Below are 23,609 nucleotides of genomic sequence, written 5' to 3'. Positions count from 1 at the left end.
ATTGAATTTTTCAATAGAATCAATGCGTCGCCTTTAATTTTCCGATTTCGCGTAAATCGGAAATACGAGGGATTGAGGGAAAACCGATAGTGCAATTTAGCAAGGATACTTCAATGCTGGGCCCTCGTCGTTATGGCAAGCGGAAATGTCCATTACGGAAACGAGTTTTTAATTGAGCGGATAATCCATTGCAAAGGACTGTTATTTCACATATACGACATGACCGACTTTACCGGACATTTATATCGATAAGAATGAGACCTAAAACAGAAAATATTTGCTATTACCAGACCGGGGAAAAAAATTGTAATCGGAATATTTTTTAATTTTCTTTAAATTTTCAAAAAATTTCTGGAAAACTTTTCAGAATATTTTTTTTATGAAACAAAAAAATCGGAAAATTTAACAATTTTATTTTTGGGGAAGGTTTTGAAAAATTTTTCATAAATTTAAATAGGGACATTTTTTTATTATTTAGATAGTGTATTTTTTGAGAATATTAAAAAAATTAAAAAGTGAGAAAATTACAGAATAATTTAAAAAAAATTATATTCGCTAAAATTTCTAGAAAATGATAAAAAAAATTTTGCGAAACAAATATTTGAAGGATTTTTCAAAACATTTCCCAAAAATCCAATTGTTTTGCTTACCAATTTTTTTTTGTTTCAAACAAAAATTTCTGAAAAATTTTCCAGAAATTTTTTAAAAATTTGAAAAAAAATATTCCGATTGCAATTTTTTTTTACCCGGGAATTTTTAAAGTCATGATATTCCATGCCAATCATACAATAATTTCTCCTTCCCCCAGTCAATTACATTTGCTGCCTTAACAAATGCATTTCCAATACTGTCGCCGTGCAGAAACGTAAGACATAATTTTTCCGCACTCAATCATTCCCGTCTGTAGCATTTTCCAGAGCGATCATTCAGACATTACCCCAGTCCCTTTGACAAGTACCCGAAGAGTCCATCGACTGGTAAAGGGAGATGAAAGAAGACCGGTAGAAAATAAAATTAGAGTGAGCCCCGAACGGCTCGAAGATTTCATTCAAAGACAATCATTTGTGGACGAAAAAAAAAAGAGGAAAACTCTCAACAACTGACCACGGATAAATGCCGGATGTTGGATGAGGGGTTGAAAAAAAAAGTGAGGGGAAACAGGAAGAGGGAGTGGATATAGAGTGGGTTGTTACAGCTGGGGAGACGGTAAAGCATCAAACTGGGATGTCTCGAACAACCGTCGTCGTTGCTCTCACTTAGACGCTTTGCCACGGAATGTGAGTCCGTACTGCGGGATTGAATTACAACTCCCCGTGTACGACCTAATAAAAATCCACCCCCTTCTGGTGACCTCTCATCCCCTGTCCTTATGACTCCACCATCATGTGTACTGTGCTCTCTTCTCTTCTAGCCGTCCACCACCAGCCATAAAAGTTCAACGCAACGCGCTTCTGTACTAAAAAAAAAAAAACTGCCAATATAGAACCTTCCGATTTGAAAATATTTTATGTTCAGTACTCGTTCGGTCTCGGGTACATACCCTATTCCTATTCCCTCAATTTTTACAGAAAGCAAATATCTCGATTTCATTTACATACCAGAGATCCACACCACATTCTGTTTACTATTAAACTTGAAGAATAATTTTTTAATACTTGATCGTGCAATTGACTGGAAGAATACCACATTAATTTTTTTTCCCTCACCCTCTATTTATTCGCATCGCTTGGGTTTGGGGTTGACCTCTCTTTCTGCTGCTTACCATGATCTCCACCGTTTCAATAAATTCAAACCACCCCCTCACCCAACCATGCGCACCTGTTATCGAGCGACAAAAATGCCAATAACATCCGATAACTGCGTCACGTTTCGATGCCATTGTGCTGTGGATTTTTTTTTCGCTCTCTGCTGACTCTTTGTTTTGATTTTTTGGTCTACAGTTTTTATTTCACTGTTTTATATTTTTTTCGTTCCTCGCCCTCGGCTGCTCGTTGAATTCTTTCCTGTCGATGATGGAGTTATTAGTCATTTACGATATCTGTGAAATAGTCGATGATGTTCTCGGAACATTCTTTGAACAAGTGGTTGCAGGCCTCGGGGATTTTACGCCCTAGGAGTTCAGCGGCGTGATATTCCTGCTCTTCTGGATTTTCATATGATTCTGGGGTCGATGATGGCCTAGAAGGTGAGGGTTATGCTGAGATAAAATGTTACTCCCCTCAAGTACATCGTAGGACAACCACAAAAAAAATTTTTTAAAGCTTATGGTCGTAATTTAAGCTTTTCAGAACACGGGAATTTATACTTTGATGAATATTAATTGCCGACGCTCGGAAAATTAAATTTAATGATCGAACGTCTAAACTCTAATCGTGAGACTCAATTAAATTCATCTTCTCGAGAATTTCAATTGCGAATCTATAAAAAATATTCAAAAAATTGTAATCGGAATATTTTTTTCAAATTTTATAAAAATTTCGGGGAAACTTTTCAGAATTTTTTTTATGAAACAAAAAAAATGGGAAAACAAAAGAATTTTATTTTTGGGAGAGGTTTTGAAAAATTTTTCCAAAGTTTAAACAGCAATTTTTTTTTATAGTTTAGATAGCGTTTTTTTTTGAGAATATTGAAAAATTAAAAAAGTAAGAATATAATTTTTTAAAATATATATTCGCAAAAATTTCTAGAAAATGATAAAAAAAATTTCCGAAACAATTTTTTGAATAATTTTTCAAAACTTCCCAAAAATACAATTGTTTTGCTTCCTTTTTTTTCTTGTTCAAAAAAAAAATCTGCAAAATTTTCCAGAAATTTTTGGAAAATTTGGAAAAAATATTTCGATTACAATTTTTTTTCTACCCGGGCAATTTGAAAGTCTCAACTTCATATAAAAAATTTCTAAACCAAAATTTTGTGATTTATTATACACTCTCGGGTAATCCCCGCATATTTTTTTTGCATTCCTCGTTTTTTTTTAAATAAAAAGAGAAAAATAATGAGTACATTACGTGAGTAGAAGGTGAATGAGGTGCGGTGAAATAGCGGGGTATTTTGAAAATGGGAGAGCGGCTGCCTCGCAAATCAGCCTTAAGAGGCAGCTTCTCCCTGATCCAAGAGCATCCAGACTAGACTCGATCATTCGGTATATATCCCATCGTGAAATGGATCCGAGGGATGAGCCTAAAGGTTAGAACAGTCGGAATTAATGAATAACAATGAACTTTCAAGATATATTTTTCATCGCTGAAGTGAAACACTGAGGATAAAACGGAGACATTCAGGACGGATACAATTTAATCAAAATGAAAGTGGGCATTGGTGTACAGAGAAAATCCACGGCTGTCCAGGATTTTTCCTTCCATTCTTTCCACTGGCTGCAACGAGATATACTTCAGGGTTCATAGAAAAAAGATCCATTAATGTGCAAAACACCGGGGGCTTTCGGCTCTATCCAGATTCCTTCCATTTCTTCGCAGGGGGTTTTACCTTTTTTTCCTCTCTTTGCTTTTTTTTTTCTCTCTCCTTTTTCATTCCTCTTTTCTCGCCTACTCTACCTCGAAATTACGATAACGACTGCTGGGACGCTTGCACATAAAAAATTGAGAACACAATTTATGAAACGCCACTTCATCGACATCAAATCGAGTTGATAAGTTTTTACGGACCTTGTTGATTAGATTCTTCGCTGATTTCCTTCTGAAAGCCATCGATCGATCTTTCATAACGTACGTAGGGATCTGTCAGGTAAGAGGCGTTGTATGGAAGGGCGTAATTGAATTTCACAACATATCCGATTATGGTACTGACATCCACGTCCATCGGCAGACCAAGACCTGCTATCACCTGGAATTTTTTAATCGGAGGCTTCAATAAATCATTCTGCTTTCCGGGTAAAAAAAATTGTAGTCGAAATATTTTTTCCAAATTTTCCAAAAATTTCTGGAGAACTTTTCAGAATTTTTAAAAAATTATTTTCTAGAAATTTTTGCAAATATGTTTTTTAAATTATACTCTGGTTTTCTTACTTTTTTAAATTTTCCAAAAAATTAAAATTCCCAAAAAATTCGCCACCTAAATTATAAAAAAAAAATCCCTATTTAAATTTTTGAAAAATTTTTCAAAACCTTTTCCAAAAATAAAATTGTTTTGTGTTCTGATTTTTTTTTGTTTTATAAAAAAAATTCTCGGAAAAGTTTTCCAGAAATTTTTGGAAAATTTGAAAAAAATATTCTGATTACAATTTTTTTTTACCCGATTTGTTTTTAATTTTTAATTTACATCTGCATTGATTCCCAAAAAAATTCATATCGCATGACATCACATCATCTATATCCCACCAGTCACTTTGAAGATGTATCATCGAAATACCCTCGATAAAAAAAAAATTTATCCGCGAGTACTAATAAAAATAGAAAGAATATCGATAAATTACCTGAACTTTTGTCGCGGCAAAAGTGCCGGGTGTTGGAAATACCAAATACCGCTTCTGCCGTGTCTCTTCAGCTATTGTCGTCGAGTCAAGGGCAAAGAGATATATAGAGACTTCAACAAGAATAGGATAGTGTCCAGCGAGGATCCTCATCCTCCCGGAAATTGCCAAAATGTTGATAAGAAATCAGAGGAAACCTCTGGCTTCTGGACAACGAATGGCCACTCGAGGGCGGCCAGTGGTAAACCGACTAATGACTCCGTGCACTCTCCACGGACTAATTAGTACTGACGAGTGTTGAAGAGGCCACACAGCGCAGAACAAACAGAAATTCCGCTTCCGATTGGAGCAACGCGATATTTTTTTCCGCCTTTTCAACACTCCACTCTCTACTCAATTTAAGCTAATGAAGTTGAAAGGAATGTTGGAATATTTATGAAAAAAGTATCTACACTTGTATTTTTAAATAAAATCCAGAACATTCATCAGTGCAGAATATTTTTCGAGGGGTTTGAGTATTTCCGGTCAACACCTTCTGCAGCACAACTGTCTGCAATCTCATTCCGTATGCATCGATTTAGGGCGTTGGTATAAGAGATTCCGGAAATTGCCATGACAAGTTTAACAAGAAATTCAACAAAAACGTGGGGACCATGAAGAGGAGAAAACACGGGATGAAAGTTTGATTCTTCAAACTCTCAGCTCCAACCCTCTCCATCCAGATCCCTTTTTTTCCCTGGAGTTTAGAAACTGTTTTGAATATTCTTGAACGCTGACACATTGTTTCGCATGAAGTGAGAAAATTTTTTATCATATTACACGAAATGGAAATGGAATTTCAAAGAAAACAAAATTTTACTCCACTTCAAATAAATATATTGACTCAAAGAAATTTGTATACTTATATTTTATTTTCTCCAATCGACAAGTGTCATGTACCCGTCAATTATTTCCAGTCACAACCCCGTGAAGTACTCCAGAGGACTTCTGAGACATTCTGAAAAAATCCTGGAGCACACCCCAGGATTTTCCCGCCCAATGGCCTCGGCTCTGTGAAATTCGAGGTCCTCGTGGAGGTCATGCCCCTCCGGAGTGCTCGATGGTGTCAGGAGGACGTGGAGGAGTTCCCCTAGGAGTCCCCTGGAGTGATCGAAAGGGCTCTCTGCAGCCTCGCAAATTGCCCGGAGCAAACAACCCCTGCCCGAGCCCATGGTCTCCATTACACTCGCTAATAATCGGTAGAGGCTCCACCTCGATAAAAATTTTTCCCTCACGATATCTCTCTGATATCGAGTATACGGATCACTAAGGGTCGAGCTGTTATAGGGCAAATTGTAGTTGCATTTCAAAACGTACCCCAGGATCACCGCTACGTCACCTTCCATGGGGAGTCCAAGACCAAAAAGTACCTCAACAAAAAAATAATATTTTATTTAACGAGACAGACGAACTGGTGTCTCTGCTAATGATTGAGATTAACATCTAGGTGGGAATTGGCACCCAGGGTGTACCTGGACTTTGGTTTCGCTGCCAAGTGGATCGGGATAAACGAAATACCGTTTTTTTCGGAGTAAACTCTTGATGTCAAAGTGTTTATTGTTCCTGAGTGATCCTCGAGTGGTGGCAAGCAAGTAGAGTAACCCTACGATATGACAGCTGACAACGAGATTTACCATGGTTGTGATAATACTGATAGGGGTCACTGAACTATTTTCAGGGGTCGAAATAATATTATTTCAAAAGTCTGTAAAGAATGGATACAGTTATGACAGCACCGTTTTCGTGTACTCACTGCTTAACGCTCCCGGTGGTTAACAGTTAAAGAGAAACACTGGACGACGAATTTCAGGATGGGAATAACAGGGCAGTCACGGAAATATGGAGGAACCAGAAAGTCGAGTGGTTGGGTTGTGAGTATTAATTGATATTACTTCTGATAATTCATTGGTAAACTATGCCCGGGTAAAAAAAAATGGAAGCGGAATATTTTTTCCAAATTTGTAAAAAATTTCTGGAAAACTTTTCAGAATTTTCTTTTATGAAACAAAAAACAATCGGATAACAAAATTATTTTATTTTTGGAATAGGTTTTGAAATTTTTTTTTAAATTTAAATGGGAATTTTTTTTGGAATTTAGATGACGTATTTAATAAGAATATTTAAAAATTTTAAAAGTCAGAAAATCGCAGGATAATTAAAAAAAATTATATTCGCAAGAATTTCAAGAAAATTATGAAAAAAATTTGCGAAACAAATTTTTGAAAAATTTTTCAAAACATTTCCGAAAAATACAATTTTTTCGTCTCCCGACTTTTTATGTTTCAAAAAAAAAAAATTCTGAAAATTTTTCCAGAAATTTTTTCAAAATTTGGAGAAAATATTCCGATTCCATTTTTTTTTAACCCGGGGGATAAGAAACGGAAATTGAACGATAACGCAATCACACAAGAATAAAATTTATCCTGCTGAAGATATTTCCATGAACCATGGATTATTATCCAGATATTTTTGTCAATGAGGAGGAAAAAGCAGAGGAAAAAGTCTTTGTCAAAATTGGAATATTAATTAGAATAGTTGGGAAATGTGATTGCCGTTATCCGAGCGATTAAACAGAGCATGGCGTAACCCAACACAGAGAACAGAGTGAATTCCATTTCTGGCAATGTGAATGGTCTTTTCGGGAATTCCCCGGCGTAAGTAGATAAGCCCTTGATGGTCAGAGCGAGGCGTTGGCCAATGCTGAAAACCACAGGCCTTTTACCAGCGGAATTCGACCGCCTTCAACGCCATTCATATAACTTTTCATTGCCCTCACCTCGGGATACGTATTCCAGCGTTAATTCTGTTGTTCATTGCAATTGACCAATTAAACCAATCAAATTAAATCAATTTTCCCCCCAGCCATTCGAGGGATTCTATTTTTTTTTTTTCGTCCCCATTGAGTTGTATTTCTCTATTCGCAGGATTATTCTCATGGTTTGTCTCGATATCGCATCCACTTCTTATGAAAATAAGAATTCAGAGATGGCGAAAGTACTCCATCGCCCGATACGCGCAGTTTCATTTCCTGAAGGCAGTACAATGGGTGTGAGTGATTTTAACAAAATGAAAAATTATGGAAAAATAAAATTTAATGGATACTATTAATTTATTTTTATTTGTAATTGTGGAAATGATTGAGGAGGGGATTGAGATGGTGATAATAAAAGGCTTTAATGTCTTTGCCCTCGTAACTGATTGCCAACAGGCATCTGTGAAAAATAAACCTTGAAATATTGAATCGAACAATGCACTTCTGTTACAGCTCTTTTTCGCCCTGGCAGTTCCACTTCCTGATCCAGACAAGTCTATTTCACTCTCATATTTTTTCGAAGCGTCGTATCCCCTACCTAACTCCACGATTCTTGAGCCTTGGACCGAGAGTAAACGTAAAAAACGGGGAATCGATAGAGCGCGAATTTACGGAACACTTGCGAATAAATTCGCGAGGTAGTAATGATTCTTTCTTTCTCATGCGAATATTCTGTATTGCAAGCTTTATCCAATTTAACTATTCACTGGGGCTTATCAACAGCGAGATATTTCTCGAGGCTGTCACTTGGCAAAGGATTTGCACAGCATTTGTTTATGCTTCACGCTGGGGAAATTGATTACGCACACATTTGCCTTAGTTTCTACGTCTGAACCTGGATGATATAGCCGAGAAAATCTGGAGGTGGCAGAATCACTCGGAGGATCAAACGAGAAATTTTATTTCGTTGGGGAGATAAATCCCACTGGAGCTGAATCAAAAAATACGATAGGATGAAACCGTCAATTGAAAGCTTTTTTAATGCTTAATTAAGCGCTTATTTTCTTTTTAGAATATTATTTGATAATATTATAGCGGATTGTGAGTACAGAGATGAAAATATAAGGAATTGTATTCCAGCCTCGGATACAACGGAAGAGGCTGCCTTCTCCGATCGATCTGCGAAACTTCGCAATTCAATTTAGAAGATAATGGAGTCCTCGGTGATATGATAAATGTCATCCTCACGTAAGTAATTAAACCCCTCAAACCTTAAGATTAATCTCTCACTTACGAATAAACATGAGATGGAATATTGGTAAATGGGTACAATGGCACCACTATCGTATGCAAATCACAACACGTGGGATTCCCCAATCTGTATCCCATTCCCATTCATTATCCGTATTCCTGACGACGTGGTCTACGTTACAGGCCGTCGACTTCTCAACCGGAGGATCTACCGCAGGACGTTGTCGAGGCTGAAACGATAGGACGATGTGGTACCTGCTCCAAATATCATTCCATCTGTCCCGTGGGGCTATTCGACTTGATTGGAATTCCCGTGTAAAATTTACCATTCGGTGTGTGCAATCGACACACACACATCATTTTGTACCCGCGTGTCACTCAATTCATTTGAGCAGGTGAAAGGATTTTTCCAAAAATTTCATCCTCTCCCCAATCGGAAAATCTCCATTCTCCCAATAACAATCGATTGATATAAACATCTCCATTATTCATGTACTCTCCATTGTATTCTTTTTACTCGATTGTCAAAAATGAAAAAAAAAAAAATCAAAATTACCATTATCATGTTTTTTATTCTCATTACCTCTTCACCATTTACTCTTTAGCGTCCAAATGGCGTTTTACAATTAATACTGATATTTTTATTAGAATTAAATTTTTTATGATCAGGATTTTTTTCCGTAAAGACATTTTTTTCCGATTAAGACAGGATGAATAAATCGTCGTTTTTTCATTGGGTCAGGCTGGAGGGGGTGGTCCATTGGAAGCTGGAGGAAGTGGTTTACACAAAATAGGATGGGTTGTGTAGGATGAGTCCTGAATTATTCTGGGACCGCCCCAAGTACGTGATATGCTAAAGTATAATTTCAGGGTTTGACCACAAGACGCCTGTGGCACCACCATCTTACGGCTCATCCAGCAGGCCGCCATTTTGTGGGTGTCAGGTGTAATCCAAGGATATGAGGGGGTTTGGCGATATGGTCACTCCTCAGTTGAAGTTATGTAGTCGTAAATTCCAATGGGACACCGGGAGTAAGTTTTGTCGCAATCATCTGGTTGCTCTTCAGCTAGGGTGTAGTCGTCTGGTAAGTCCTCGTCAGCCGATGAAGATGGCCTGTAAAATATCCTTTAAATTACGCCTTAAGGTATTGTCCATCGGCCTATAACATTGGGGTGACTAAATGTTTGGCTCCGCCTCCGGCTTTCAATCGATTCCACAGATCGATATGCAAACCGGTGTGAGACAGTCCCTACTAGACCATTCCTCCATTCCAACTGCCCTTTCCAATCTCTATCCAACACTCCTATTCGCTGTATCCCATCCTTACACACCGAATCTCATCGGGTTCAAACGATTCAATTCGGCGATTTACATACTCCGGGGATATGCCAATCCCCATCTTCGGGGTTCGCGCTTTTTCATATTTCCTCGCCGCCATGTTCCCCAACACTTGCTGGAGAACTTTTAGGCATTCGTCCAATTGATTGTTCATTAAAAATATCATTGACAGGCAGTTGGAAATTAATGGAACAATATTACAATTTTTTTTTTACCCGAGTTCGATTTTAAAACATCCAGAAAAATTACGTAATTTTTTCGTATTTTTTTGCTGACAAAACCCGAAAATTTACTGAAAGTTCTGAATTTATTCCCCGAAAATAATTTTCGCTGGCGGATTACGGAAATGTTCCGTAATTTTTCTGGAATATTTCTCCCGTGTACGAATTGCAATGAAAATATTCAATCCCGAGGAATTTCGAGGACTATGATTTAAATAATTTGTTTAAAAATGTGTAAAATTGTTTAAAATTGTTTAAAATTGTTTAAAATTGTTTAAAAGTGTGTAAAAAATTGTATTTTTGAGACATTAAGACGGAGATGAGATGGAGTAAAAAATAGTTCATTGAAATTTTGTGACAGACAACTTACGTCAATAAAATCCTCAAGAGATCACCAGTGAGTCCATTATGTCGGGAAATTTTCCACTGTGCCGTTTCGCAGATGAAACGAAGAAGGCACACTCGTCCCGGCAAGCCAAAGCTGCAAGTTAAAACGTGAAAGAGAAACGATCAATCAAGCCGAGATGATGTATCCGAATGACGAGGGTAACAAGACAAATGGGGAATATCCAGGACAGGAGACGAGAAAACGGAAGTGTCTTCCTATTTATCTGCACCAGAAGATACTCATTCGTCCCATTCCCTATTCGTGGGGCACGTCGCATCAGGGGAGTGACGAATGATAGAGAAATTGGATTACAGCTTTTTTTTTTTCGTGACATCTTTTTTACCCCCATCTCCCCCTCGCACAGTAGTTCACTTCAACTTGCCTTTGACCATTTCGAATGAAGTGCACTCGACGTGCCAGAAGATCTCGTCAATTTATGGGTCGGTGCTGGAGTACTGGAGAAATTGCCTCATTATTGCAGAGTTTCATTACATTAGAGCCCTCGGAAAATTTGGGTTGAAAGATGTGGGGATAATTTCATTGGTGCCTGGATAATTTTCTGTTATTACTTCCAATTATTTCTCCAACACCACCTAGAAATACTAGACCGAAGAGGCTGTGATATCATTTTACTCCAGCAATTCTCCTCCTAAATTCCTCACAGTTCAATTTTTTAAAATTTTTTTCTGATATCACGGATAAATTCTTCCCGTATATCGAACATATTGAATAATAAAATATTGATAAATCTGGAAAAATGATTTTCCATGGAAGTTGAATCGATTTATCAATGTCATTTTGAAAGTTGAGCTTTTAAGCTGCGGATTGGCTCAACGTTTTCTCGCCTTAAATGGCCATAATTCGGTAATTCCTTTATCCCACTTTCCAACCTCCTCTCACTCCTTTGTACTTTGTCTACTACATTCTCCAGCATCATTTCGATCGGCCAGTAATCCCCAGAACCACCGACGAGGGAAAAAGACCCTCCAGGCTTGAATAAGATTACAGCTAACCAGTTACCTATTATATCGTCGATCTTTGTTTTCCCTGTACTCGTAAAATTAATTCTCGTGGCGAACAACCCACCCACCCTCACCTCCCACCCATTTACCTCCAACCACTACAACTATCTCCTGCCTAATATCACCGCGTGATTAACCGGACAGTTTTCAAATTATATGACCACCCAGTAAAAAAACACCGGTGGCACACAAAAAAAAATTTTAATTTTTCTTCAGGTCTTACTTCACCAGAAAGTCATAAACCGAATGAATTTTGTACCAAGTTTAATTTATCGAAGGGAACGCTAAACAATTCGTTAAAAAATCGGGTAGAACATGTTCAGGGTGATTATTATTTGTTTCTATGGACTATGGAATTTCATACGGGACAATGACTCCATCCCCTTCCTCGAAGCCTTGGTCTGCTGTAAAATGTAGCCCGATGCCTATCGACCCGAAACCGCATCAATCTCCTCAGCTTCTTCTTTACCAGTTTCGCGGACGAGATTCATTGAACCGCAGTCACATCGATCCTTGCCTTATCGTCTTATATATACACCAAAAGCATCAAGAGAACTCTATCCCTTCCTCTAATCCCTAATCCCATGGTATTCTACTCCACAATTTTTTTGCTCCCTTGTCTTTTTTCCTCCGGGTCAGAAAGGAACTGCATTGGAGAAATTGTACCTGGAGGCAGGAGGTAATCCGAGGATGGCTATCGATGGGAGCTATTGGTGTTACTGGAGGATCAGTTGATTGGAGGTTGAGGATTTCATCAGCCTTGCGGACAGAAAAAAAAATAACAAATTTATAGTGATGTGAGAGGAATAATACAAACTCTTGAAATTTCGACTCCAACATGCCATAAATGGTCCGACGATCAACGCCCACTGCATCCTGACGAACGTCCCGCATTACTCGTGATGTTTCTCCTCTGGAATCGACAAGACCATAATTTGCTTCGAAAAAAAAAGCAACGGACATTGCTCTGGTGGATGCTGGATCGTCGAGTGGTATGGCGAGGGCGAAAAACACCTGGAAAATAATATAATTTGATAAAAAATATAATCGATTGGTTATAGTCGGAACGGTTAGTGAAGATGAGTGGATGATGGCTGTGCAACTGCGTTTACCGTCGATATCGGAGTTGTTAATGGACGTGTGTACCTAGAGGATATTGTGGGCACTGAGGAAATAGGGGATGCCACCCCCACGACCAGTTGTTAACCCTTTACTTGTTGCTTACTGTAATGTTAATGAGAAATTGGGAGTCCTCAGGGAAATTATGATAAAGGAAAAAACAGGAGACAGACTTGCGGATTTGCAGATTCACAGATTTGCAGACTTGAAGACTTCCATGACTTTTGAAAATACATGTCATTCTAAATGTCATTGTCCTGGTTATCAACGAAAGCAGGGAAACCCTCACTGGCTTCCAACAATCCACATAAACCTTTTTTTCCGACGGAAGCTTCATGATTTTTATTTATTTTATGATTCATTTTTATGAGCCCCGGCTCTCCGGTCGTCAATCTCGTCTTTAAACAAACGCGGTAGTAAAAAACGATCGGATTCGCGAGAAAATCCACAACATTTGTTCTCAACCACTGACTTCCATATCTCCATAAAAAAAAATACTCACTCCCATTTCGCTGTCATCTGGATACTTCAATTCCCTCAACTGTCGATGGAGTGTTCCCGACATGTGATTTTCCAATCCGTCGCCTGACTTCAGTCCAACCAAAACGAAACCAACTATTCTCCATCTGCAATAAAAATTATTAAAAAAAAAATGGTCGCGCTAAAAATCACTCTTTTCCGACTAAACCGCCAATCTGATATTTCAATTTCTCACTCCATTCCACCCTTTCGGATTGTTTCTGCAGACCGTGGGCCGATCGGGAGAGATCCACTTATGGAATAGAAAATGGGACGATGGCTATTGCAACCCAACGAGTCCAACGTGATAATCTGGAAAGAGATTGCCGGTTTCCTCGAGGAATATTTTGAAAAAAGGTGAAGTTTCTATTCGCACTTGGATTCGCTCAATTAATTTCGACTGAATGCGATGTGACTTCAGATTATTTAAATATGACTTCGAAATGACTTGGTCATAGAGCGACACCATGACTTCGAGGATGAATAGCCTCTCGAGTTTCTAGGTCACACCCCCCAAGCCCCTGAAGAAGACCACATTTAAATATCATGAAACGAACGAGATGACACATCGGCACGAAAAGCCGTTTGACATTACTAATCCTCCTGAAAAATTCAGTCACCATTAAACGCAAAGCACTAGCATCTCCTCATTCGCAGAACTACAGTTTTCCTCAGCCGCAGTATTTTCCCCAAGGGATATCAGTGAAGGTGTATGTTGAGAAACGAAACCCATGAAAAACCGTGTGCATACAAACAGGACTCGCGTACCTATATCCCCACCCTCTTTTTAAACCGGATAACTGGAAAGGAAATTGCACATAAAACTAACTTCTTATCACACGCCCAAGAACGTGCAACGCCCTGCCCCAACTCCAACTCCCAGCACCAGCTCTAGCCCCAGCTCGACGCTTTTCCCAACAGTTTTCCGCCTTTCCGTCGGTTTACCTTTTTCCCATCTTCCTTTTTCCCTTTTTCCACATTTTTTTTATTCTTTTGTGTGCAGTGTTTTGCCAACACTTTTAAACTCAGATAAAAATTCGATTAATACTCACATGCTATTGGAAGTGATTCTCATGCTGTTGGAGAAGAGGTGCACTTGACAGCCACCCTGTTGGTGAAATCGCGAGGGATGAATGAGGGGGTGAGTGGGAGGGATCGAATGAAGGGAGGATAAATAGAAGAAATTAAGACCCGAGGAGAAGGTAAGATCGAGAGACTGGAGACAGGTCGTTGCCACGTCTCGAGAAAAACCCGTTATCGGTGGAGGGAGGGCTCAGACGTTAATAAAACGAGGGATTTTTCTTCCGGGTGACTAAATCCACACGCACATGTTCTGTTGTCCTCTTGAATCAGCGGAATTTTTATCAATTGATGAAATAGTCAATCAATTGTCGCAAGTATAATTGATATTGCTTTTGTGCAATAGGTGAATGGGATTTTTAATTTAATCCACCAGTCGGCGGCCAGAACAATCAGTTAAATGCTCATCGATAAAAAATGATTCATGACCACTTTGAAACATGAGTTGCAATTTTATATGAAATGTATAAAAATTATACTCCCACTGTGTAAATGAATAAAACTCACGGAGTAACACGAATATTCGTTTTATGATTACATACACACGTCCAGGTCGCAACATTCAGAGTGCCATTGGTTTTATGACTGAAGAAGTTTTTCCCTTCGTTTTTTTTTTTTTTCAATTCTCGGTTACAACTCGGTGAAATGGAGAGGTGGCCATAACGTCTCGATGTATACGCGATGTACATGAATTAGACAGAATAAAATTACATGGGTTTTCTCGGGTTAAAAAAAATTGTAATCGAATTATTTTTTCCAAATTTTTGAGAAATTTCGGGAAAACTTTTCAGAATTTTTTTTTAGGAATTAATATCGGAATGGAAAACAATTTTATTTTTGGGTAAGGTTGTGAAAAATTTTTCAAAATTTGAACAGGAATTTTTTTTTTATCATTTTGATGGCGTTTTTTTTTGAAAATATTGAAAAATATCTAGAAAATAATAAAAAAAAATTTCAGAATCAAATTTTTGAAAAATTGTTCAAAACATTTCCCAAAAATAAAATTATTTTGTTTCCCGATTTTTTTTTCAAAAGAAAAATTTTGCGAAAAGTTTTCCAGAAATGTTTTAAAAAACTGGAAAAAATATTTCGATTAGATTTTTTTCTTCACCCGGGTTGGTAAAAAAATGGTGATTTTCAGGCCCTCATTTTAAATTGAAGGCATACGTTAATGAACAGCCTCTCGTGTCGAGCAATGAGCATCGAACGCCCGCATTATGAGAGTCCTTGAGCATTAATAATTCAGGGAAAATAAACGAGAGGAACGTCGCTGTGGCGTTTGAATGAAATTAACGCGCTTTACTGGAGAGTTAACTCACCGCATCCCCCACACCCGAGAGAGAAAACCTCCCAGAGAAGTGAGAGATGGCCGAAGAGGGTTTCCACCCACGTTCAACGCATCCTACGATAAATTGCAGAGCGAATCGCTCTCTCTTCGTTCAATTCGACGCGACGAGAATTCCGGGGATTCGATTCTATCGCGTGCCGTTTGCGCGTTGAAATTCCAAAGCCCACCCCCTCCCATCCCGCGCCTTTCAATCGGGTATACATTGGTTGTCGTACACGGGATTCAATCGCGAAACATTGTAACGGAAATTTCCAATTACTACAGCGGGCTGGATGAGCCGTGAGTTCTATTGCATTATTGGGCCGAGGTGTCCTCTATTCAAACCTCCAGCCTTCAGTAATAGTGATTGGCAGAATCGAGGGGATCTCATTTTTCGCTTTTTTTTCATTTTTTTTTTTTTGAAAAACGGAAATTTACTCCAACGGCTGTTCCGGGTGTCTGTGGTTGTCTCTCATTGGCTGGAGAATGTGCAGCTAGCGCCGCGCACTTGGTGACGCTGCGATCGTGGGATTCCCCGCGTTCTCATCGTTCTTCGGGGAATCTCCGGGGTCTCTCGATTTATCGATTGGCAAATGCGTCTCGGGGGTGTCTTCGATGTCTGGGGAGTGGTTACGGTCATTTTTGAAGGGGCTGCTGACGAAGATCGTTTCTTCAGGAACAAACGCTCGATGTTAATACGATTCACACGTCCTCAGGGGTGAATTCCCACTTCTCATGACGCGGAAGATCTGCGGGGCTACTCACTCCTTGATTGACATCATGACACCGAAACCAAATCGACTTCACGTTATTTTATTCAATGTTTCATGAAAATTTATTCTCTCTAAATTTCCAAGCCATCACCGGTGGAGATCAGGAGTCAATGAAGTGACGGGTCAAATTTGGCACTGATCAAGCCTCATTTGCCAGACGATTTAATCACAAGCGCCGTGTCAATTTGCATGAAAGAAGACTTCACATTGACCGACTGATAAAACGCCGAGGGACGTGTTGAACTGTAGACGTGGAAGCACCTCTACCCTGACTTTTAATCGACCATTATCGACAAGTGTCACTCCTTGTGATTCTTCTTTCTTTATTATCTCCCGAGTGGACTGGCTCGGCGAGCCAAAACGGTGTCATCCGGTGTCTTCCTCAGTGTCACCAATTTCCAACTGGTGTACCACCAATATTTTACAAAAAAGCTGTAACGAACTTTTGTTTTTTCGAAGTAAAAAGAAGGTAGAACGAAGGAGTTCAATTGGGATCAGGTTGTGCTACAGAACTCGGGGGCTCGTTTAATCGTACACTGTATTGGCGCTGTGGGGGCTAAAAGGAAAAGAGCCCAGGGTAAATAACGGTGAATCTACGTGACCTGTATGGACACTGCAAAAGCATCCCGATGGGATATTTTTTTTTTCCTCTTTTACCACTTTTTTACCCTGCCTTTGTCCTTTTGTCTCTTTTAGCTCACATCTCTTCTTGTATCGTTTCGAAAGAACGCAGTCCGATCAATAGCCGAGGAGTGAGAAAATTCTATGTTGAGGCAAGAATTTAATAACATCCGATGGATTTTTCGGGGGCACTGGCATTATTGAGGATTTCTATTGAACTGGTCAGAGATTATGGGTGGAGGAAGTTGTACATCTTCAGGAGTTTATACTCCTGTGGAGATTGAGATTTCCAGGTTCGGCTCTCATCTCGCGGCTCCCAACATCCCCAACATCTGGCGAATATATAAAATATATAATATACAACAAAAATTTTCATCTGTGGTGGTATCTATTTTTTAATAAATGTATTTATCTCAGCTTTGGATTGTGATCGCTCAGATAATATCAAATCCAATTAAGTGATGTCCGAAGGTTTCTCCGCAGACCACCATATTATTTTTTTACGGTCGTCCGAATAATCCTGGGGCATCTTCCAGGTCGCCGAAAAAATCGTAACATTTGGCTCGTGAAATTCTATCGTTCCCCATAAAACAGCCAGAAACGGCTGGAGATCATGAAGACACTCACAAGCAGAAGACCATCAAGTTTGTTGAAAAACTCATCCTTTCGCGACTACCGAGAATTCCCGCTGATACAATGGCCGACATAAAAATCCAAAAATCTCAATTACTATTCGGTAAAATTGAGAGAATATTTTCTGAAATAAAATATTTTTTTTCTCCATTCCAGCCAGATGCAAGTAATAAATTGCAGATTCCAGAATCCAGAGAAAAACATCGTTTCTTTTTGACTCCGTGCACTTCGTTAATCAATCGAACGATTTTTATGTGGATCAAGTCAATGGATTGAGTTTCTTCTGCGATCGGGTTGAGGTTCGTTCAACTCAAGGCGTTTGTCGTGTACTCTTATTAGCTTAATTATGATCCAAACACGAACAATCTTCTTAATTATCTCGAGGCATTCCGGCCAACCGCTAACGACTCCTTCAGCTTTGTTGTCAGTTACCTTGCGTCTGATCGCGGATAATGAGGAGGTGAGTACCGAGGATATGGATATAAGAGGGTGATCAAGTGGGGGGCATTAACATCTTCAAGGAAATGTCAATTATCCCAGAAATTTCTCATACCGAAACAGCCAACGAAGAGCTGAAGGTAATGCGTAAAAAAAAATTTTTTTTTATGTTTCTACAACAATAATTAATATTCAAATTAGTTATTTAACAAATTCTATACAATTTATCAGGTTTTTATCAGATTTTCATGCAATAGACAAGTCCACGGGGTTTATATATATTTTTACTCTGCAGGTGGGCCAAAGTTTACCCATTTGCGTTATTCATATGTGTGTGCTGTGGGTCAAGGACGAAGAACGCAACTTCTGCAGTAACAAGGATAATACGCTCTGCTGGATTTCCCCGGGGCTCTGGAATGGGGGTAACAGGACATCAATCATTCTTGATTGAGTAATAAGAGACATTATTTTGGGGTTCCTGTCTCGACACTCAAGGCCATCCAATCTGGAGAACATGGGATCTCTGAGGGGAGAGATATGGGGGAAATTTTTTTTCATTTTTCAATCTATTCCACTGGGATTTCGCAGTCTCTCAGTATTTTATCTCCTTCCAGATATTTTTTGCTATTGGAATTCCTCTAGATCTACCCGACAAATCCGTCTCCATGGCGCTTTACTTTGAGGCAAATTACATTCTTCCTGATGGTAATGCAACTTATTTCGGGTATGAAGAGTTCAGAGGGTTCGGGGTGCGTGGATTGGATAGAAAAATGGCGTACGATTTTCTGCTGAAGAAATTAGAGAAGTAATTGATTTTATCTCATTTAATTCTATCTCATCTAATCCAACGATTCTGGGATTCGAGGAAATTGTTGTAATTATTTTCAGTGCTGGATATCCCGGGAAGAGGTGTCTGTTGCGAGCCATTTGTGAAGCATCAAATGGATTTCTAATGGAAAATGGTCTCGTTGGAGATATCCTGCATATTTTTCTCACGTGAGTGATGCAAATTTTATCAGAATTGTTTGCAGTATTTTTTCCTGTCTATTGATACTGCATTTACACGTAAATTTTGAACATTCAGGCCATCATCTTCAGAGTCTGAAGACTTGCCCTCCGAAATAATACGAGCAGAATACCAAAAAAATTGCCTAGAATACTGCGACTGTCCCCTTAGCATTTTCGATTTCTCCACTCTGTCCTAATAATTATGTTAATTAAACCCGTGAGGACCGTTCGAGTCCGACTTAGAGTAGTGGAATATTAATCTTCCAAAAATTAATGGGTGGGGCAATTGCAACACGATTGGCAATTCTGGCCCAATCAGGCCCAATCGGGTCCAATATATTGATAATCTATAAATAAATGCAAATGTAACCGTAATGACTCTGTTTATTTACAATTACAATAAAATATAAAAACTCCATAACAATAGACTGATTAATTGGAGCCAAACCAATCAGTCCCCATAGCTCCGAAGAAAGCAGCTGCTCCAGATTTAATTGTCGAGCCAGTTGAGTCACTCCTTGTGTGTTCCTTCACTGGCACTTTCTTTCGCTGCGAATAGAAAAAATTGCGATGCAGCCTACGCTTATGTTGCAAATAAAATTCAACGCATAAATAAAAAAAAATCACAGAAATGCAGTAATCAAGAAATCAATTATTGCATGCAAACACTGAAACAATTGATAACTGAAACATTGAAGCCTCAGGGCTGGGAATAAATAATTATTCTCCATCTCAAAATCATAAAGTTGGAAATGCCAATTATTTTATCAGGTGAATTAATTTCTCCCCAGCTCTGGTGTTGCGTTAATAATGGGGTTCAATCAAATTATTTAATTGAAATAATAATTAATTCAGTAACAAAAAAACAATAACCCGTCATTACCTGCTTACCTCAAGCAAACGCCAATCTAAAGATACACAACGTATGGTAAGAAGACAATGTGCGACTAAATATTGAGACGATAGTAACGCTAAGATTTCGTTCTACATTTGATAACTGAGATAAGTAAAACGGGAACTGGTCTCGATAGCTACCTGTGTTTTATCTGGAATAGCCACGGGAATTAATGGCAAATTTCTAGAAGGTACTGTGACTGCCAGTGGTGGAAACCATGGTGCACCAGAGCAAACTGCTAGTACCCCAGGAGGATCGGATATCGATTTTCCACTGTCGACTAATTCTCCACGTGCACCCAGCACCGAATGCAATTGCTCCAAGTGAGGTACGAGATTTCCAAATATTAGCTGAAAGATTAAACAAATATAGCCTCTGAATAATTGCGCAAAGGAAATGGGAAATTACTCGTGAATTTGTAGAACAAAATATTTATCTTCACAAGTATCTCAAATTAAATAAACTCTATTTTAATTTTAAATGCTCACCAACGTTCTTTGTACACTCTTTTTAACATTCACGTGAATGAATGGATAAAAAACATCAGAATCAAAAGGATCGATGCTGGCGAGGACTCGATTACAAATCTCCTGAGATCTGTCGACGAGTTGTTTGCTCTCCCTGGGAACGAGCATCATCGTCACATATTTGACATCCAGCAGAACCTGGAACGCTTGCTTCTGCCTGATCTCCCCCTCTAGAGCCCCCTCGAAATATCCAAAGAGCTCCCCAACGACATTCCCACTGAATTCGTTCACCACTTTCTTCGGAATTGTGTGAGGGATAACTTTATTCAAGTCCCGGGTGACAGCAGCGAGGAACTTCTGCAGAGAAACCGAGGGCTGATAAGGCACCAGAATCTCCGACTTGATCCTTCTGCCCTCCTCTCCCTCCTCCTCGATAGTTACCCTCTCCCACTCACAAACAATACTCCTGATCCTGAGTCCATCAATGGATTCAGACACCAGAAATCTGTGAAGATGACTCTTCAGCTTCTCCCTGTAGCAGCTCACCCAGATCAACCAGATATTCGTCGTCTCCTCTCTCATTTTATCGCATACGTTCTGCCACTTGACGTTTGTGATTGTCAGGCCAGAGATTTTCGATAAGGTGAAGCATTTGTTCAGACTCGGGCAGATGGACGTCATCGCCTGGAGGAATCTCGCCATTACGATGGCATTAATTTCCCTCTTACCGAATTTTGGGGATTCACTGGTACACTCGAGTCTTATAAACTCCACAATACGCTCGGTCAGACTGGCACTGGTACGCTGGAGGTCTTCCTGGATGGCTGTCCTGTCCCAAAATTTGTCGATAACTGAGGACAGAGTGAGACTCAGGAGGTCCTGGGTGACTGGGACATTTTCAGATTCATACAGGTACTGCTCGAGGTCCGAGAGCAGATTGTGGAGGTCTTTATCGAGACTCTCGCAGAGGCCCACTAGGTTCGAGGAGTAGCCCCTCGCTTTCATCAGGAGGGAGCGTTTTGTATCCAGGGAAGACGATTTGGAGAGTTTCTGGGGGATGTCCAAAGGAGAGTCTTTCCAGACCAACCACTGGAGGTCGTGCTCTGGGGACGAGAACTTCTCGTTTGGGAGTTTTGTGAGGAAGTCGATTATCGAGGTTTTCAGAGACCCCAGGGCGGTCTCTAAACGGAGTTTCAACAGCTCCATTACTCGTTCAGTAAGCAGTGGGTGGAAAAATTCTGTCCAGAAGTTGAGAGGAGGGGAGGACAGGTCTTTCCAGATATTTGTCCAGTTGGAGGGAAGCTCGAGGGCGATGGACTCCTCGCGGATTGTGAAGAGGCCTCGCACTGAGGTCACCAGGTTCAAGAGATGCCTTATGGAAACGGAAGTGAATTTTTTCACCCAGGAGAACCATTGGGAGAGGCTTGAGGTGACGTCAGAAGGGGAGAGCTCTTTGAATTCACCTTTCGCGAAGGGTTTGTGGTTTTTTGTCACTGAGGGAAGATATTTGTCAAGAAGCTGGGGACTCACGTCCAGCTGGGAGAGCATCGTCGAGGCTTCCTGGATTGTTATCGATTTTATATGATGAGAGATCAACCCCTCGTCGTGGGGTGCAGCTTCTGCAACACCAAGAGCTTGATGTATCATTTAAATCATAAATAATTAATTTCAATTATTTTAAATATTATTACTTATAAAACAGGAATGGATCAGGACAATTGTGTCCATCAGGAGTCTTACACAGAGTTTTATTCTGTGCCTGACACTGTGAGGGCTCTCGTCTTTAACTATTGACTCTATAGCTTTACTCCTGAATTGAATTATTTTTTCGAACAAATCCTTTGAACTCGTCTTCTCCATCAGAACCAAAGACGACAGACAGTTGGCAGCTACCTGAAATGCCGATACAGAATTATAAAAATCATTATTGTATCGCTGGAATAAAATATTTTCGATGGCAAAATCGTTCACGCTCACCCCAGGAGTCAGATCCAGAGACTGCAGTGTCTTGGAGCACTCCCCAGAGATAATACTCCGAAAATTATTGATAATGCACCATTGTTTGCCCACGAGTGGATACCTCTCATTCAAAACCGACTGTCCAATTTCGAATGTCAAACTGTAATTGATGTGTTGTCCTAGGATAAATAATTGGCTGGCTCTCAGGATATCTCTGGCATCGATCGCCGACCAGATGTACTCTGGAATATCCACTAGGATCTTGATCTGCACGACAACTGAGTCGAAGACATCGCTCTTCAGTCTGCCTATGGGTTTTTCTGGTGGATCTAGCTTAAAACCGATTAAATATTTTTGCTGAAGCTCTCTGAATTTATCCTCGATCCCTGCGATCCTCTGGATTACATCCCCCGATGTCCTCTTCATCTCAGCTATCGTATCTGCAGCCTGGATCAAGTCTCTGTACCTCTCTCTGGGTTGTAAAAAATAAATCATGAAGTTGACAATTTTTTTATGTGAATATCTTGAGATTGGTCGAGTGAATTTCAACGAAATTTATTTATATTGTGATTTATATTGTTAAATGAGAATTAATCATTAAAAATTTACCCAACAAGTGTTCGCAGCTCGACTTTCTTCCAGTCGATGTCGACAAGTATTTTCTTCTGAATTTGCTCGATCTCCTTGATCGTGTGTTCTTCGAATAATTTCGTAATATCCAGGTCATGATAATTCTTACTATTGTGAGACATTATCACAATTTTTTGGGGATGATGTTATTGAACTGTCAGTTTTCGGTTCGGAAGGATCGAGGTTATGCACACGACGACACATTATTCCCGCATCCTCCACGTCTCTGTTACCATCCGTTGGATAGCCCAGACCTGTCATCAGCTACAGAAAACAAAAATCCATTACAGCTGCATTAACAACCGATCACGGAAATGGCATCTTGCAACTCGTATGATAAATTACAACAAACCGAACTTCATGATCAACACCAAAGAGGATTGACTGAAGTAGAGGCTCAGTTCCGGGGGTTTGAGTGACCCCAGCGGCATCGTAGTACTGCACCCCAAGAGAGGGAGGGCGCAACACGCAATGCTGGGGTGTTTTTTTTTATTAACCACGTTTTTATTGCAATGCTGGGGTGTCCATCAAGTCGACGGGGTGAATTTTATTTTCTGCTGTACGAATGCTTTTTGTTTTTCATTTGTTTAACTGAAATTTAGCCGACTGTAGCACGTACGGAAGGGGTAAACCACATCTTGTTGAATTTCAATGGAAAAAATTATTCAATGTATTAAATATATACCACTAATGAATTTA

At 39.5% G+C, this 23,609-nt stretch overlaps 6 protein-coding genes across 9 annotated transcripts; 2 read left to right on the top strand and 4 right to left on the bottom strand.

The window, feature by feature from the left end:
- Positions 1-1,703: 1,703 nt before the first annotated feature.
- On the bottom strand, positions 1,704-4,682 carry LOC105267125 (uncharacterized). The gene is made up of 4 exons (XM_011305767.1): positions 4,433-4,682; positions 3,666-3,843; positions 3,009-3,180; positions 1,704-2,178 (listed from the first exon to the last, which is right to left on the bottom strand). The coding sequence occupies exons 1-4, from the start codon at positions 4,580-4,582 to the stop codon at positions 2,022-2,024; spliced, it is 657 nt and encodes a 218-aa protein (XP_011304069.1). The 5' UTR covers positions 4,583-4,682; the 3' UTR covers positions 1,704-2,021.
- Positions 4,683-5,385: 703 nt separating this feature from the next.
- On the bottom strand, positions 5,386-6,105 carry LOC105267168 (uncharacterized). Its single transcript, XM_011305826.1, has 2 exons — positions 5,941-6,105; positions 5,386-5,838 (listed from the first exon to the last, which is right to left on the bottom strand). Exons 1-2 carry the CDS (start codon positions 6,103-6,105, stop codon positions 5,386-5,388), a joined length of 618 nt encoding a protein of 205 aa, XP_011304128.1.
- LOC105267124 (uncharacterized) lies at positions 6,060-8,947 on the top strand. The gene is made up of 5 exons (XM_011305766.1): positions 6,060-6,339; positions 7,393-7,516; positions 7,734-7,918; positions 8,361-8,468; positions 8,655-8,947. Exons 1-5 carry the CDS (start codon positions 6,308-6,310, stop codon positions 8,788-8,790), a joined length of 585 nt encoding a protein of 194 aa, XP_011304068.1. The 5' UTR covers positions 6,060-6,307; the 3' UTR covers positions 8,791-8,947.
- A 469-nt stretch (positions 8,948-9,416) lies between these two features.
- LOC105267123 (uncharacterized) lies at positions 9,417-12,335 on the bottom strand. The gene is made up of 3 exons (XM_011305765.1): positions 12,259-12,335; positions 10,402-10,512; positions 9,417-9,585 (listed from the first exon to the last, which is right to left on the bottom strand). The coding sequence occupies exons 1-3, from the start codon at positions 12,333-12,335 to the stop codon at positions 9,453-9,455; spliced, it is 321 nt and encodes a 106-aa protein (XP_011304067.1). The 3' UTR covers positions 9,417-9,452.
- Positions 12,336-17,948: 5,613 nt separating this feature from the next.
- Positions 17,949-19,334, top strand: LOC105267120 (uncharacterized). 2 transcript variants are annotated; one of them, XM_011305760.1, is made up of 5 exons: positions 17,949-17,973; positions 18,247-18,373; positions 18,566-18,756; positions 18,840-18,947; positions 19,036-19,334. In XM_011305760.1, exons 1-5 carry the CDS (start codon positions 17,966-17,968, stop codon positions 19,154-19,156), a joined length of 555 nt encoding a protein of 184 aa, XP_011304062.1. In that variant the 5' UTR covers positions 17,949-17,965; the 3' UTR covers positions 19,157-19,334. The 2 variants fall into 2 exon arrangements, with proteins under 2 accessions (XP_011304062.1, XP_011304063.1); XM_011305761.1 differs by lacking the exon at positions 17,949-17,973 and adding an exon at positions 18,008-18,091.
- On the bottom strand, positions 19,332-23,123 carry Cog1 (conserved oligomeric Golgi complex subunit 1). Of its 3 annotated transcripts, none has more exons than XM_011305763.1 (7): positions 22,890-23,123; positions 22,299-22,752; positions 22,013-22,214; positions 20,343-21,940; positions 19,995-20,204; positions 19,851-19,867; positions 19,388-19,508 (listed from the first exon to the last, which is right to left on the bottom strand). In XM_011305763.1, exons 1-7 carry the CDS (start codon positions 23,030-23,032, stop codon positions 19,490-19,492), a joined length of 2,643 nt encoding a protein of 880 aa, XP_011304065.1. In that variant the 5' UTR covers positions 23,033-23,123; the 3' UTR covers positions 19,388-19,489. The 3 variants fall into 3 exon arrangements, with proteins under 3 accessions (XP_011304064.1, XP_011304065.1, XP_011304066.1); XM_011305764.1 differs by having other exon boundaries at positions 19,419-19,508; positions 19,843-19,867; XM_011305762.1 differs by lacking the exon at positions 19,851-19,867 and having other exon boundaries at positions 19,332-19,508.
- Between the last annotated feature and the right edge of the window lie 486 nt (positions 23,124-23,609).

This window comes from Fopius arisanus, unplaced genomic scaffold, assembly GCF_000806365.1.
Source record: "Fopius arisanus strain USDA-PBARC FA_bdor unplaced genomic scaffold, ASM80636v1 scaffold00044, whole genome shotgun sequence".
In the NCBI taxonomy this organism is placed as follows: Eukaryota; Metazoa; Arthropoda; class Insecta; order Hymenoptera; family Braconidae; genus Fopius; species Fopius arisanus.
Note: the sequence above shows the minus strand (reverse complement) of the source record. Positions and strands in the feature narration are given on the sequence as shown.